The 17,676-nt window shown below is 34.4% G+C and overlaps 1 protein-coding gene across 3 annotated transcripts; it reads left to right on the top strand.

Annotated features, from left to right (window-relative positions):
• Positions 1 to 270: 270 nt before the first annotated feature.
• On the top strand, positions 271 to 13,386 carry LOC146136157 (collagen alpha-1(VII) chain-like). 3 transcript variants are annotated; one of them, XM_083395787.1, is made up of 11 exons: positions 271 to 405; positions 5,210 to 5,377; positions 5,938 to 6,046; positions 6,167 to 6,257; positions 6,321 to 6,427; positions 6,802 to 7,074; positions 7,986 to 8,258; positions 8,700 to 8,969; positions 9,136 to 9,405; positions 10,879 to 11,148; positions 12,298 to 13,386. In XM_083395787.1, exons 1-11 carry the CDS (start codon positions 355 to 357, stop codon positions 12,408 to 12,410), a joined length of 1,995 nt encoding a protein of 664 aa, XP_083251913.1. In that variant the 5' UTR covers positions 271 to 354; the 3' UTR covers positions 12,411 to 13,386. The 3 variants fall into 3 exon arrangements, with proteins under 3 accessions (XP_083251913.1, XP_083251912.1, XP_083251914.1); XM_083395788.1 differs by having other exon boundaries at positions 291 to 405; positions 5,210 to 5,232; positions 5,316 to 5,377; positions 6,167 to 6,427; XM_083395786.1 differs by having other exon boundaries at positions 6,167 to 6,427.
• The last annotated feature ends 4,290 nt before the right edge of the window (positions 13,387 to 17,676 follow it).

Genomic DNA, 17,676 nt, shown 5'->3' on the forward strand with positions numbered 1-17,676 from the left:
GACAACTTGTGTTGTAACTGTAAAATATGGTAAGATTTTAGGCCAGCGCCATTTAGGAGTGCTTACCAATTGGTTCACCAATTCATGGGTGCCCAGCGGCCACAGAATTTAAACGTTGTTAGCAACGATGTGGGTGCCTGTAAAGTGCTTTGACTTTTTGGAAATTCTGCTTGAATTTCGTCTGTTAGGAATGTTATCTTTCAATTAAATTGGAAATTAAGTTGCCTCATTGTACATAGCCTAAGCAGTTTTTTTTTGGTTTCGTTTAGTTGGTGATTGATTTTATAAAGTATTAATCCCTTAAAGCTGACTAGGGCACTTGGTACAAGCTAAAAGTAAATCAAACGGACCACAATGATTGAAAGGGTGACTACTGGAATCTTTCTGCTGATGGTTGTAAATAGTGTAAGTATCAACCTCTTAAGGATTTAACCTTATGTCACATATATCCTTTAAGTGCTTTGTTTTTCTTTGAAAATACCTATAAATTGTAGACTCTGGTTTAAAGTAGGGATGTTCAAAGTAGAATCCCACGGTATTCTAGATAAACAGATTTCTAATCTAGAAAAACAAATCAATAAAATGGAATCCTACTATATTTTTAATAATTATATTAAACCTATATTTTTGGTAGATTATATATATGTATATATACACCTTAGTGACAAAAACATGAAATAATGACTAACCAATTTGCTAATACATTATATTCCAATAAGGTTAGTTCAAAGTAGAATCTCAAGGGATTCTAGAATATTAGGTTTCTAATCTAGAATAACGATTCCAGAATATTGAATTCTAGTATATTTTCTATTATTTATTATTTAACTTCTATTTTGTTTGAGGTAGGGTTTATTCGTAATATACATTATACCAGAGTTTCTCAGCCCTTTATGAATAGCGGCACCTCTGAAAAATAGTAAATTGATTGCGGCAACGGCTACAAGATTGTTCCGTTGGTATTTCACTAAAATAACAAACCATAAACGGAACTGGAACAACACACATCAACTGTATGCAACGTACTCACCTCCCAGGGTGCCGCAACACCCAAGTTGAGAACCACTGCCTTACACTGACAGCAATTAATCACACAAGATTTGCTAAACATTTGTTTATATATTGTAAAAAAAAACATCTTTTAAATGTTTAACATTCCAGACAACTGCCATTTGACCCAGTTGTGCAAAACTGTAATGCATAACTATAAAAAAACAAAAGACCAGGTTTCGGCCAAAACCTAATATTTTACCCATATAGTGAGTACAATGTAACAGAAAACTCTTCATCATTACTCTTAACCCACCTTTCGTAACCTGGGGTAAATTTCCTCAGTTTACAGGGTAAATTAGCTTTCAATCAAAATATACACATCAGTTGACAGGACAGAAAATTGTGCCAGCTGTGGGTGTTGGTGGCCTACTTTCCTAGTTCAGATTAACTGCTAATTTAAAGTTAGCCTAGCAGCCAATTCATTGTTTATAGTCTAGTGTAGATAATGTTATATTTTGCTAATTAATATGTTTTTTTAGTTAATTGACAACATCCTTATCTCTTAGTTAATTTAGTCATGCCTGATGTAAATTATTACTTTCGTTTTTTAACAAATGAGCACCATTTTGGGTAAATTTGATATTCATCTTTGTTTGAAGGGTAAAACATACAAAACAGGTTAAAAACCCCTGCTCTAAACTCTAATTTGCTTTTTGTATGTGTCACACACACAAAAACTACTATACAAATATGATTTATTGTTTCTACATAGTTTGTTCTCTAAAGTGCTTCATACTAGACGAAATACCCAGTGTTGCCCAGGTTAAATAGAATATTTATCACTTATTCTAACTGGTTCAAAATTAATAACATCTACAATAACCACGATAATGTACAAAGTCTACCTGAATTTTGTGTGATTAAACAAAATGAAACATCCATACTGTGGGCCAGTGTTCCCTCTAATTTTTTACCATGTGCGCAGGTGCCCAAAATTTTGGGCACAAGTAAAAAATAAGTGCGCAAAGTGCCCAAAATTCCCAACAAAAAAGTGCCCAAATTGGATACGCGGTAGACCTTTTTTTGGGGGTCTTCCCTTTTTTTAGTCTGTTAATATCCGCTCACGGAATTTACCCTAACTGCGTTATTATTAGCTCTTAAATTAATTATTTTTTGCTTGCTTTGTCCATCGGGGTGTTTGTGTTGAAATGGAGAGGAGCAATATGAGCGGGAGAGCACGAGAGGCATTGCTATAATCTTAACTAATTTCTGCCAGACATGTCTCTTTATTTGGAGAACTGCGCTCGCTTGAGACATGATTTCGCTTGGACTTAGTCAAGCGGAACGCGGTGTAACCGCCTAATGGCCAAGGTAATTATCGCGCGTAGTGCAGCGGTTTTATCCGTAAGAATTTTTAAGTTTTAAACGGATTACGCATTTTTCTTAAGTTGATAACTTTAATTAAAAAATCTTCGCGTCTTTCCTGTTTATTTCGCGTCTTTCCTGTTAAATTTAACCTACTCCTTTAGTTGACACAACACGCAAATTTGCTTTTTGGGGGTATGTTATAAATTGCATTTTACACTGTATTACCAAAACAATGAGCGAAAAGTTTTATCTGCGGGAAGTCCTAACCTTTTAAGCCAGCGGTCGTCAACTTTTTTCTAGTCACGGGCCAAAACCAAACCCAGCAAGGTCGATGCGGGCCGCACGAAATGAAAAAATGTGTTATTAAAGTGTTAGAACAACAGTGTAAATCAGACGGGCCTTGAATCTTTTTTGGCACTTAAAAAGTGTTTAATTACATTCGAGGAGGCAGTAAAGTGTTGGCGCAAAGCGCGTAAAATAGCGCTTGTTTGGTTTTCATTCGAGTCCACATGTCGTCATCCATACTACTAATGAAAAGTGACCTTAATAGTTTATCTTGTTGAGTGTTTATTAACCTTGAAGTAGAAGGAAGTAGACCTTGAAGTAGAAGGCGAGCGAAGCGAGGGCTATTTTTTGTTATACTATATATAATGCCTTCCATGGCGCAACGGTAACAAGGTGCTGATCGAGTTTATAAGACAGCATCAAAATGTAATTGCGCGAAGCGCGAAAATTTTCTGCATTCACATAGTTTAAATAGTCAAAAAGTATTTGAAATGGACTCGTGAATAGTTTGTCAAGAGGCGGCGGGCCGGATGAATTATATTGGCGGATCTGGCCCGCAGGCCATAGGTTGCCGACCCCGGTTTTAAGCGTTAAAAACAGTTTAGAACTGCAATAATTCCTGACGGATCGGGTGATGTAACATGTAACCATAAAAATTACACCAGATGTAACATGTAACCATAAAAATTACTGCACTTAATAGAAAATATTTATAGACGTACTTGCGACGCCCTAAGAATTTGCCAGCGCTCTATTTAGGGGGAGTGCCTCCCATAGTTAGGAACAACTTTTTTCGACATATATTTCAAAGCAAACTAATTTGAACACTTTTTTGCTCGCACGTAGCCAAGTTAAAACTAATTTGGGCACTTTTTGTTCCGTGCGTAGCTCGGATAAAACTAATTTGGGCAATTTTTTGGTCGTACGTTGCTTGAATAAAACTAATTTGGGCACTTTTTGTCCGTACATAGCTTAAATAAAACTGATTTGGGCAGTTTTTGTTCCGTACGTAGCTCGAATAAAACTAATTTGGGCACTTTTTGTTCTGTACGTAGCTTAGATAAAACTAATTTGGGTACTTTTTTCGTTGTTCGTAGCTTGAATAAAACTAATTTGGGCACTTTTTTGGTCGTACGTAGCTCGAATAAAACTAATTTGGGCACTTTTTATTCTGTATGTAGCTTAGATAAAACTAATTTGGGCACTTTTGTTGTTGTACGTAGCTCGAATAAAACTAATTTGGGCACTTTTTTGTCGGTACGAAGGTTAGATAAAACTAATTTGGCACTTTTTTGAAACTTTTGTTTAGTAAGAATGGGGTACATAAGGTATTATATGTACTAATCTTTGCAAAATAGTGATAATCTGGGCTTTAGGAGACGACTGGAGGTTGAATTGAAGTAAAAAAACAACTTTTAATTTTTTGTTTTGCTTGCGCACTTCTGTGAAAAAAAGTGCGCAAGTGCCCAAAATTTTGCGCAAATGCGAAAAAAAAGTGCGCTTATCGGGAACACTGCTGTGGGTTCTTTATCACTATTGCACATGATGTTGTAGCATGTTAAACTGCTAGCCTCATGTTATAGCCCGTGATTATGGAAGATCAATGTTACATAGTTTATACTTGTTAGGGTTGCTGTACGTTGTCTGTGTAGGTGTATTAATGACTCATGAAAGAATGTAAAGGAAAACGCTTCAATTAATGCAATATTTTGCGAACTTAGACTATCTTTTACAGGTTTAAACAAACTGCAAAAAGCTATTAAACATAACAGTAGCTTTGCCATATGAAATTGTATTTTTACTAAGGCAATGACTTGATTTTTACGGTCGCAGGTTATTGTCCTATAAATGTTTGGAAACGTTTTACCGTTTTACGTCAAGAGGTTTTGCAAGAAGTCACATGCGCACCTTGTGGATTTAACATGCAACCAAAGTGCGACTATAGCACACAACACTTGGTTAAGCATGTCATACATCTTTTAAGTAATGAAAATCGGTTTGCCTAAATTATGCGTGGTTAAACATACTGCAATAAGTTTTAAACTGAAGTCTTTACTTGGAACGTTGCACACGTTCAGTAACAATAAATTTTATAAAATGTGATGTGTTTGTTACATCTAAAACCACTGGAAGGACTAAATACCCAATGGCTAAGCATGTCAAACATCTTTTTGAAAACACTAACATTTATTGTTATTAAAAGCATTATACTTAATTTAATTTTTGATGTCAACGCCGGTAATTGCGCTTAAAAAAAGTTTTCCCCGGTTTCGTTAAGAGTTTTTATGATATGTCATGGCGCTCCCGTTATAAAGCGAGCACATGGTGGGGGTTCGCCGGTCCTTATGTTAGGCGATGACAACGTTGCTATGCAACCGATCGACCGGGCAAACAAATGACATCCAACAATCCTACAATGGTCCGGCTCACAAACTTTCTCATTTAGCTATATAAATTTATCATTTTTTTTTCAATGAATAACATATATTTTAATGAACAATGATACATTTTGCTCTACAGTTATAAAATAAATAAAAAATGTCTTGTTACATTGATTTTCCAGGCAAATTGTCTGGTTGATGGGGATGTTAAAGTAACAACATACTCATCAAACTGGTTTGTAGTTCAATGGTCTGAAACTCTCTATGCTCCCTACTACACATATATTGAAGAAGGACATTTTGTAGATCCTAACATCACTCAAGCTAACGGTACAGCATCTTTGAGTCCGGTTAGTAAAAGTCATGTGATATCTGTATTTAAAATACCTGTACTATGGGATATCTAGATATAACTACTGTTCTTATTTTGGAGGCTTACCATTACAAAGATAAGTTTGTTGGGGGTTGGTGGGGGAGGGGGGGGCGGGCGGGTTATTTTAAAACTTAGCAGGGAAACTGCAGCAAAGAAATAATATTAAAAAACTACCAAGTGTAACTGAAACTAAAGTGCTCAAAAAAAGGCACTTAATGTTATGTTAGTAATACATTTCCAAGTCGTAAAACCAAAGTTTTTTTACTGGTTAGCAGACCTTAATTTTTTTGTTTATGGCCTTACTTTACTTGTGAGCCACAAGCTGTCCATCCATTACCAGAAAGTGGGAGTGAAATATATGTATAATTTACACCTAAACCCACTGATTTTCTATTTTCAAATTTGGGCCACAAAATCAATTTTTAACCTATTTCAGGGCCTCAAGTGATTGGTTTGCTTACTGTTTGGTAACAGATAAATATAAACACTCAGTATTTGTAGAATTTACATGTGAACAATAGTTTCCTGTTTGTGTAGGTTTATGTGGACCATATAACATCTGGAAAAGGCATCAAACCAAACACAGTGTATGCTGTGAAAGTATTTTCAAATTATGGAACCAATGCTAGTGCTACAGTAACAACAAGTAAGAATATGTAATAATAACCTGTTTGTTTGTGTTGTCTCAAGTAAAGGATGATTGTCAGTTTTAGTTTTATCTTATAAAAGATTTGGCAAAGAATTTCTTATAAATTTTGTATATTAGATGCAGCAACATTGTTTAACTTGACGCAATCAATCAGTAAACCGACCAGCACCATTCTTGTTTCTTGGGGTGCTGTAACTGGAACCACTGGGTATGAACTTTTTTGCCTACCTTCATATGGCAATTTTAATCATTCAGTACCTCTCGCAACAAGTGGCATAATCAGTGGATTAACTCCCGGAGTGGAATATACTGTACAAATCGCAGCATCATATGGTGACTGTTGTGATGGTCTTGTCGGATCCGGTAACATAACTACAAGTAAGTTGCAAATTCTTTTTAATAATATAATATATTTAAATTTTATGTTCTACTGTTGTATTGATTGGTGGTGTTTTATAGCTAGATGAATAAATATGCCATATACTGTACAATGTAAGTTACTTTGGGTATAGTGATTGTTGTTGCAATAGTGGTCTTTAATTCTGTGGGTTAAACATTTCAAACCTATGCACCTAAAACAAATAGAAATGAACAATTATGTTTGAACAAGTGATTACCCTAATATGATTTGCAGTTTAGCTTCCAACCATAGATGTGATTAACTTGCTTGTGAAACATTTTGCACTCTGGCATGAAGTAAATGATATATATACTCTTAATATGAGTTTTTAATTTTACTTTTTTTTTTGGAGGGCCGGGACCACCTGTTGTTACTGCTAAACAGTCTATGAGGCATCCAACAGACACCATAGATGTTTCTTGGTCTTCTGTTACCACAGCAACTGGGTATGAGGTTACTTGGCAACCTGAAACTGCTGGTAGTTCTGTTAATCCTGTCAACCCTGGATCGAAAGACACTACTGCCACCATCAATGGGTTAAAAACTGGATTTAAATATGTCATCACTGTTAAGGTGCACTCCGCTGGTGGCATAAGTGATGGTGGAAATGCTACTGTGATCACAAGTAAACTGTAACCCCGAAAATCAGTTGATAAACTATTTGTGTACAGTTACTCCCAAGAAGAATCTTTTAGCTATTAATATTTTGCCCTTAAAAGTAGAGATAGACCGATATACAGTTTCCCGATGATATCGGCCGATATTTAGCTTCCACCGATATATCGGTATCGGTAAACGCAGCCCGATATGTTAGTACGAAAATATAGTATAATTTTTCCTGTACAACAAAATATTCATTTTTTGATGAAAAAGTTTAAGTTTTAGCATCACACCAAGTTAATATGCAAAATAATAGCTTAATATTTAATAAAGGTACATAAACTAAAACGTTATTTAGATTTATTTTCAATTAATTCAAGTTTGCAACATTTTCCAGTTATATAAAAAGTTGGGTATCGGTATCGGTTTAAAAAAGTGATATCGGCCCCTCTCTACTTAAAAGTAAACAATTAATAGTAAAACAACTAACATATGCATCATTACTTGACATTGAAATGTCAAACTAACTTAGAAAAAAATGGTAATTACCTAGAGCTTTAACAATAAGTTCATTAGCTGCGCCTAACTCGACATTTTAAGTTGAAAACAGGAAGAAGTTTTGACTTAATATTGTCAATCGTTGAATACACACTTGCTAATCAGCGAACCTGAATGAATAACAAAAGGTGAAATAGAAAAAATATTCGGTGATCATAGTGATCTGTTAAGATTAGTCTATCTTTACTTTTAAATTATGATATTTACTACTCTGTTCACAATGAACACTTTAAATGCCCCTTTTTTAAACAAATACACCTTGACAAACACAAGAGCTGATAAGGGGTGTTGTGCCATGTAGTACACCCCCTTTTTTTTGCAGGACCTAAGTCTACTCTGTTGTTTGTAGCGTTAACATTAAATCATATCTATCGACAGAACCTGGTCCACCTAACGCTACTGCTCAACAGTCCAAAACAAATCCAACGAATACTATAGATGTGTTCTGGGATCCTGTAACTGGGGCAACAGGTTACCAGGTTTTATTTACCCCGGGTGCCTGGGCAGCTTACATAGACCCCTCACACCTTGGGGCAAATGCCACTAGGGCAAAAGTTTGTGACCTGAATTCCGACACAAGGTACTGGATGACTGTCACTGTCCATCACCCTGGTGGTACAAGCGATGGCACAACAGTTGAGGCAAATACAGGTACTATGGGTATTTATAACGTAACTTTGTTGTGCTTCAAGCTGCCAACCAAATTATAGCAAATAAATTTCATCTGGTCCAGCTCAAACTGATTGTGTGGTTTAATGTTGTTAATTTCCTATTTCAAAAAAATAAGGTTTTAAAAAAATTGATGTATTCCATAGCCAAATGGCTAAAAATAATTTGAGATTTGATTGCCTACCACCCTAGTATCATAAAACACCTATTATTATTTCCATTGAGTATATATATATATATGCTTTTACCGTATTTTATCAGGAATCCCTATGTGTACCTGAACATCATTAGGTAGTTTAACCTATTCCTTGAATAAATCAGAACACTAATTTAGTTTTTTCATGGCAATTAGATGCCAAAAAATGCATGCTATGATGTTATATTTGTTTCAAATAAACCGCTATTTGTGTATGTCTTTGTTAGCACCATTTCCTGAACCACCCAGTTCAGTAACCTTGAACCCTTCAACCATTGGAGACACTTCTCATATTTTGGTAAGTTGGAAAAAAGAAGCTGGAGCATCAGGTTATAGAGTTAATTGGACTCCCGCCGATGGTGTTCCCCAGCCGATTGAGATTACCAGCACAACTGTAGTTATCAAAGATTTGCACCCTAGTCAGACTTACAATGTTGAAGTCCGGGCTGCCGTTGGAATGGTAGTCAGCAACCCATCTTCATACACAACAACTACAGGTTTATTTTGTAGAGTTTATTGTGAATAATACATGATTTTTTTTTTATATAAATTAGAATGTTACGAAAGTTATTATGCTGTTTAAGAATTTTGATATTAAGATAGACTTGTTGCACTATCCGAACAACAACTTTTGATTGTTACGTAAACTTTTGCTTGTCTTAGCAAAATCTCTCCCACCACCTACTCTTTTGATGCTGAATCCTTCAACAGCTGGTACAATTGCCCAAATAAAAGTTAATTGGACGCGCGTAGCTGAAGCAACTTTTTATAGAGTGACTTGGACCCCAAAAGATGGCATGCAACAGCCAATAGATGTTACCAATGCATCCATGACCATCACCTATTTAACACCTGGACAGATGTATACTGTGCAAGTTACAGCCATAAAGGCGACAGCACAAAGTGATCCAGCATTAAATTCAACAGCAACAGGTTTGTAACTTTCTTATCCCCGATGGAAGCACACAGTAAGTCCTACAAACAACAATATCTAAAGCAGAATGATCTATATTACCATAGTATTAAGACCAATGAATAAGATTTAAATCATCTGAATCAGTGGTCTCCAACCTTTTTAATAAGCAACCCCAATTTAAATAAAATGGAATCAGAATTTACATTGCGACCCCTTTTGTTTTCAGATAGGAATAAATATATTTTAAATAATCCTGGAACAGTGTTAGGAGTATCAATTCTTGTGTGTCTAATTTTTTGCCTATATTATCAAACCAAATGAAAAAATATTTCACGCTTCGTGCGAAACTCGTTTATCTCTACATTATGCTTTTTGAAAAATCGAGCGAATATGCATAAATTATACACATTTTCAGTAAAATGTGGCTACATATGTGCACCAAAATGATTTCTTTTAGCAAGTGTTCTTTAAATTATGACTTTGAATTTAGCATACAAACGAACCCAAAATTTTTAGCACCTACATGATATCCTTTTGAAAACGCGGCTCCACTTTTCATAAGCATAACCCTCATGCTCTATTTCCAAGCGATTACGATGTTTCGGTTTTGTGGTCGTTACGCTGAATTTCGTTAAACAAAGGCATGTGATGGAAAACGGAAAGAGTAGTTAACTCACAAAATTGGATGGAGTCTGGTAAATTAATCGCATCGAAGTTCAAAAGTAAATATTTATTTGCTGAAATATTTTTAACCTAGCAGCTTTTAAGAGCCAAACAGCTATTTTATGTAGAACAAGGGTTCTTAAACTTTTTTTACCACGGTACCCTAACATTTTTTGTAGGGCAAAATCAAAAGGCAAAAAAAATATGGAGCCCAGTTTAAGAACCCCTGGTGTAGAAGAAAGAAAAGCTTGTCTATGCTATGTACTCGGTCACGTTTATTGGTGTGACATCGTTCTAAAAAAAAACAAATACATAAATCGTACTAAAACAGCACAAATATGGTGAGGTATGGCGACCCCAGAAAAATTTCAGGCGACCGCACTTGGGGTCGCGACCCACAGGATGAAGACCACTGGTCTGAATAAGACCTAAACCTGCAGGAATAAATCCTCAGTACATTGGAATAAAACCTAAATGGCCAGTATAACACCTTGAAAGTATGATTTATTCCGACATTGATGTTGTTCTTATTTCGGTTGTATGACTGGAGTCCTCCCAGATATCAACTGCCAGGAATTTTTTTTTTTCAGTAACAGCTTGCACTTGTTTTAAGATTAAGAATAAGAAGCTTTTTTATTTTTATTCTTTTTATTTTGAGTCAGTTCAAACTAAAATTGGGGAATTGAACAGATTTGTCAAGAAATCAATTTAAAATTGAAATAAAATTGTTAATTTCATTATTAAAAAACGTTATTGTTAGTGGATAAAATGGTTTTAATTTTAAATGGGTTACAAATATTTTTCTTAACAGTTACAATTTTTTTCAGATCCTGCACCACCATTTAATGTTTTACTAACCAGTTCAACTAAATGGGTCACATCACAAATCAAAGTGGTTTGGTCACCTATAGCTTTATCTACTGGGTATATGGTGACTTGGATACCGAGTCATAGTGACCAGCCCTTAAATATTAGTAATGGCACAACTACAACTACAATCATCACTGGTTTGGCACCATCCAAATCATATACTGTTGAAATCAGAACCTTGGTTGGGGCAGCTATAAGTAACCCTGCTTCAAAGAGCGTGACAACAGGTATATATTTTGAAATATAGGTTACTTATTTGGATTGAGCAAAAATAAGTAAAATCTCTTGAAAATCTATACAAACATGATACAATGCAAAAGTGTTTTCATCATTTTGATGCTGAAATGGGTGATTTAATTGGTTTAAATTATATAAATATGTGTTTCAGAAACAGTAAAAAATGCCAGTCAACTTTACTACTGAAGTGTCTTCAACTTTTCTTAAACTGGGGTCCATGGACCCCTTGGGGGTCAGTTAACTAGTATTAGGGGGTATGTAAAGGCCTAGTGGAAATAGTCATGAATATTTAAGAGTTAATCAATTTTTAAAATAACTTTCATTAAAATTAAAACGCTTTTGCACTAAATGTAGACTCCATTACACTTTCACATTTTTGGACCGAAATAGACAGATTTCTGAAGTCTATTTGTATTGTGACATCCATTTATGACATCATTTTTGAAAATTTTCTTCTACCACGGTCCACGCATAGCAAAAAAAATGTAGGGGTCCCTGGTAAAAAAAGTTTAAGAACCCCTGTCTTAGTGCAAAAGCCGATATCTGGGCCTGTTTAGATGAGAAAAAATTGATATTCAGGCTTTATTACAATCTTATTTTAATGCAAAGAGTCTTATTATTACATAACAATAAATTAAGCAAATCACAATAGAAAATACCAACTGGTTATAGTGGATAATTACTTTCATAAAATAAAAGCTATGTAAGTCCATTATGTTAAACCAGTGATTTTCAACCTTTGTTCCGTGGAACATTTGTAAGATGAATAAATATTTTGTGCCCCTGACCATCTTTTCAGCTTAAAAATCGCTGCACTAATGCAATAAAACACTTTCCAAATGTTATTTTGGTTAATTTTTATAAGCCTTTGACCCAAGCTGATACAAAGAATCAATGCCTGTGTCCCTAAACTTGAACAAATGAATAAACCAAAATTCAGCAAAACTATTTTTTTGGTGTATTGGTCCATATCTTTGATGGATCTGGCTAGGGTACTTATAGGTTCTTACTTTGAACTCGTAGAAAAACTGATTTAATGCACGCACAGTATTTTCAGACTGACTAAAATGGTTTGGTTGAAGACCCACAACAAATTATTTCCATTTTAATCTAAAATAGTATTTATTTGTACTTCTTAGGTGTTGATGGTTTATTTATTGGTATCCTTGTTGCTGTTTCATCTGTCCTGGTTGGGTTGACTATTACCATTTTTATTTGCAAAAGAAAAAGCATATCCTACAGTTCTTTGTGAATATTTTAAATTGTTATAGACACTTTACATGTATCCACAAATTATTACTGATTGTGTACTTTGCCTATTTACATGCATGACTTATGTTATAGACATGGCTTCACTTGAAGAAAAAAATAACTCCATAAACACATTTAATTCTGACAAACCATGATTTTTTATCTACTTTTATAAAGTGGTGTATGGCTTAAACTTTTTATTTAATCGCTATATATGCAAAAAAGCTGTATCAGTTTTAATTTTATTAAAGCACTATATGTTACTTGTTGTTATTTTTTTATTGTCACAAATGATCACTTAATTACCGAACAGTGTTGATATGTCCAAATTTTACTTTTACATTCATTATTATACCTATACATTTCGGTCGTGCTTTTTCTTACTAGTGCTTGGATGTGAAAACAATGTTAATGTTGAAAGAGTTCTGATACATTGTTGATTACCTAATATTTTATTAATTGTTGTTTCATTAAATTAATTGCTTTTTAGGATATTTGCTATGCAGTTTTGATTAACAAGTTTCTTATATGTGTTTGGTTGATAATTAATTATTCTTAAATTGTGTAAATAAAAACTAAAAACAGCTATACACAAATGTTTTCTTATTTTTTAGTGTATAAACAATTGGTAACATCAGATAAAATTATTTAAAACATACAGAATGATAGCACCTTGTTGATGAACTTTGGTATGATCTGCATTTATATTTATGTTTCTTTATTTAGCATTCAATTTGAGAAGATTTCGTCTCTAATAAGCAATCAAATCATTAAGATAACACACCAAATACACATATACTTCCACTAGGGATGTTTAAAGTGGAATCCCAGGGTATTCTAGAATACTAGGTTTCGAATCTAGAATAACGAATCCAGAATAGCGAATCCTAGTATATTTTTATTTATTTAACCTCGATTTTGTTTGGGGAAGAGATTAATCTTAATCTACCCTACAGGGACAACAATCACAGCGATAAATCGCCCAAACAATTTGCTAACATGTGTACATTATAATAAAAAAAAATTAACAACTGTCATTTGAAGCAGTTATGTAAACTGTAATATCTCAACTGTCTAGGTTGTTGCCAATAGTAAGTACAGTGCAACACTGCACACAGAAGTCTTAAGCAATTCGGTGCTTTATTTTCAAGAATTTGTTGTGGTCTTATTTTTTTACTAACGTGATCTGTTATGCAATCAAATAATGTACTGCAAAGATTACAAAGTTACTATTGACTTAACGAATTCTTGGCAATTACACTGCGCATAACTGCATAACCTCGCTGAATATTGGCCTAAAGTTTCGATATTCTACTTTGAACATCCCTAACTTCCACAATTTAAAATATTTGAAAACCAACAAGTTAGGCAATTGACCCCTGTTTAAATAAACAAATAGCTTTAGCCAATCAATTACAAATATACATTGCAGAGTTTAGTAACCTTATAAAATATTCACTTATGGAATCTTTGTTAGAGGCATGCTATGGTAAACTGTACTGAGGAAATGTGTGGGGGGATTTGTGATCCATTTTCTCCGTGTTTTAATATATACATAAAGATTAGACAGATAAAAGTTAAATAGGTACTAATTAAACCAGGGGTGGGCAACTTCTCCAGTAGGCAGGCCCAATATAGAAAAATGAAGTACTTGGCGGGCCTGATTCCTGAATCGATACATTAATTGTGTATTTATCCACCTATACAAGAAATAAATCATTTTCGAGAAATAAATTGTATTTACTTTTTAGGTGAGTTTACCAATCTAATAGCTTAAAGTGCAATTTATATGACAAGAACTTGATTTGAATTTGACTGGCTCTAATAATTATGACTGAACTTGTTGTTTATTCAAAAAGACTCGACTTGAACTTAAGTTATTTTTACATATGACTTGACTGGGACTTTAAATGAGTTGTTTACAACAATATTATTCTATTACTTTTATTGTTGACTACAGAGTCTTTCCAGCTAATATTTTCAAGTTTTTCAACGAACAAAAATTAAATAATTGCCTGGCTACCTGTAGGATTTGTTGCATACTACAAGCTTGAATATACAACTGGTGGAAAAATATCAGTGGTACTTAAAGTTTCATATTGCTTTGTTTTCAAATTAGTAGATTTTACAGTTTATGATTTGTAGAAGGTATGAAGTAAACTTGCCATAGGTATAGTACAGACACTATCTGCAAGTACCTAATAAAACTTATAGTATAAAAAGATAACTGAATAAGAAGTTGTTACCTATTCAGTAAAAATTTAATGTTTAAAAACACAATTCAATAAATTTGTTTTCTTTTTGATTTAGCTTTTTAACAGTATTGATGGTGCTATTGTAGTATTCTATGGTTTTTTTAAAGTTATTTTAGATCTTTTAAAATTTTGTTGTCTTTTGCGCTATAGAGAAAAAAATTATGTTTTTTTTGTAACTTTGACAACTTTAAGTTTTATTTTGGTGTTAAGGCCCACCCACTAATGCAGTGTTTCTTAACCTTTTTAGCGCTCGTACCCTTCAGGCTTTCTTGAATTTTTTTTGTACCCCTTACAATGTCTGAATGACGTAAATAAAATTGTAATAATACGATTAAACTCAATGTACACCGAAAAGCCATCGCAGACTCGCCGAATCTGTCGATCTATGATGCAAGCAGAGCAAGCCAGAAAAACAACTGGCCTGCAGTGAGGTTCGAACTCACGACCTCCGGTCAAGCCGGGACCGTCGCTCTACCAACTGAGCTATGCAGGCTCAGAGAGGAGCGAGTCGAGAAACAACCATGCGCCAATACTTGCACATTTTGTTAGTACAAGCAACCTCACACTGGGGGATCATCAGTCCGTATCAATCAATGAAAGACACACACAAACATATGTGTTTAATAACATCTGTGATCTAGCCCCTCGGAAGTTGCTTATGACCAACGATTACGGCTTCCGTATCAATAGTACACCGAAAAGCCATCGCAGACTCGCCGAATCTGTCGATCTATGATGCAAGCAGAGCAAGCCAGAAAAACAACTGGCCTGCAGTGAGGTTCGAACTCACGACCTCCGGTCAAGCCGGGACCGTCGCTCTACCAACTGAGCTATGCAGGCTCAGAGAGGAGCGAGTCGAGAAACAACCATGCGCCAATACTTGCACATTTTGTTAGTACAAGCAACCTCACGAGTTCGAACCTCACTGCAGGCCAGTTGTTTTTCTGGCTTGCTCTGCTTGCATCATAGATCGACAGATTCGGCGAGTCTGCGATGGCTTTTCGGTGTACTATTGATACGGAAGCCGTAATCGTTGGTCATAAGCAACTTCCGAGGGGCTAGATCACAGATGTTATTAAACACATATGTTTGTGTGTGTCTTTCATAAACTCAATGTATTCATAACTTGCATGTTGAATGCATGCATTAAAAACAGTCTTGTAAGTTCAAAAATATTTTTACAACGCACAAACAATCAGTCAATTTACTAATGGCTTTTCATAAATTATGCATTCTTCACAAACATGCCGAAAGAGCGCATAATTTCACACTGCATGTCATACCCCCTGCTTTGGTGTTTCATTCCACCAAGGGGTACACGTACCCCTGCACTAATGAAAGGTAACTTTTGCAATTACTGCAAGCAAAAAGTTTAATAGAATTTACAATGCCGGCAAACATTTTCAATTATAAACATGGACCAATAATCGCATATTTGTATACCTGTCAACCAAATACAGACAAGGTAAACTGTTTATTTTTATAGTTTTGTTATAAATATTTGCAGCTTTATATAAAATAAATATATATAATTTCATGTTTAATTAACAGGATCATACAATACATTAAGACTAAACTTGGAAGGAAGAGAACCTTGTCATGATTTTGAATACAAACCTTAGTGCATTGCAGTCTGCACAGATGCAGAAGGCACTAAACTAACCAACACAAAGCGTAAATGTGAAAGTTTTAAAAATCCAATTGGTAACCTACCCATCAGACTATATTTATTAATAATCGTTTGTTATTTTTATTTTGCAAAACAATTAATATTTGTGTTTTTAATAACTATACCACTCAAATTTTTATGTAACAGTTCCTCATTGAAGATGTCATATTATGATGGGAAAACCTATATAAATGTTGCCCTATTACCTTCAACTGGATATATTGTAGCAGTTCAAACTGAAATCTTCCACAGACTGGTCCCCTGGGATCTTGACGAGTAAGTTTTTAATTTCATTTATTTATTCAAGTGAATCTATTATTGAATCCGTCCATGATTGGCAGGTTTATGATAGGTCTTTACAATAATGTAAACATATACTTTAATTAATTTATTTTACTGGTATAAAATAAACTTGGCAAGAATTCGACTTATGGTTTAAAGTTTACCAACAATTTAAAATCTGCTTAAATTTAGCAAACTTCTGTCACCTTTTCCTTAGGATTTAATACAAAGGTTTTTGTTTATGGTTTCATGGCCATAGTTCAAGTGCATTTTAGTAAAGCTTATACAACACGCATATTTTACTCTATTAACTTTTTCATTTAGATCGTGTACTGGTTAATGGCCTTTTTGCAATGACAGTTGTTGTGCTTATAGGCCTAATTGTTATTTGTTTATGGATTTTTATTTAAAAAAAAGGCAACAATTACCTAAAAATAAGAAACATTTCTACATATATCATCACTAAGGTATTGTTTATAATGTATGTAGTGTTTCTTAGCCTGGGTGTCGCAACATGTAGTCTAGAAGTACTGCATATTTTGGACTAGAAGAAAAAAAATCAAGAGACAAAAATGGTGCAGCAAAACATGCACCAATTATTTTTTTTATAGCAGTAGTGGCTGCGAACAAATGTGTTCATGATGTCACATATTCAGTCAAATGTTTTTGTCTTACAAATAGTGGCAAACTGTGTCCCCGATTTTTTTTAAGGGAAGCAGTCAGCTCAACTCTGTGGGTCAATTTGTGTTCAACTGTATGGTCATGTTACAATAGCCCTATCTAATGTTATATGTTAAGGTCCTGATTGATGAGATGCAACTTAAAAAAGTGTGTGCAAAGACAAAATTGAATCACTGGTGTATCAAAATGTAAATTTGATGTTCTTAGGGAAACCCAAATTTGCAGTTTTACTTTTAAATTGCATTGTAACTTTCATGTTTTTGAATTAAACAGAATAATTGTAAATATTTAGAGCCGGACCCGTTTTAGCAGCTGTTCCAATGCCAAAATTGATCCGAACGGATCAGTTTTGGCCCCGGACCAAATTTCGCGTTACAGGC

This window comes from Ascidiella aspersa, chromosome 8 (assembly GCF_963924565.1).
Source record: "Ascidiella aspersa chromosome 8, kaAscAspe10.2, whole genome shotgun sequence".
Taxonomy (NCBI): Eukaryota; Metazoa; Chordata; class Ascidiacea; order Phlebobranchia; family Ascidiidae; genus Ascidiella; species Ascidiella aspersa.

Bases quoted from the DNA above. Each gene is read 5' to 3' on its own strand.
- LOC146136157 (XM_083395786.1), top strand. From the start codon at position 355: ATGATTGAAAGGGTGACTACTGGAATCTTTCTGCTGATGGTTGTAAAT. The intron at 406-5,209 runs GTAAGTATCAAC...TTGATTTTCCAG, and splicing joins TGCTGATGGTTGTAAATAGT to GCAAATTGTCTGGTTGATGG. The intron at 6,428-6,801 runs GTAAGTTGCAAA...TTTTTTTTGGAG, and splicing joins ATCCGGTAACATAACTACAA to GGCCGGGACCACCTGTTGTT.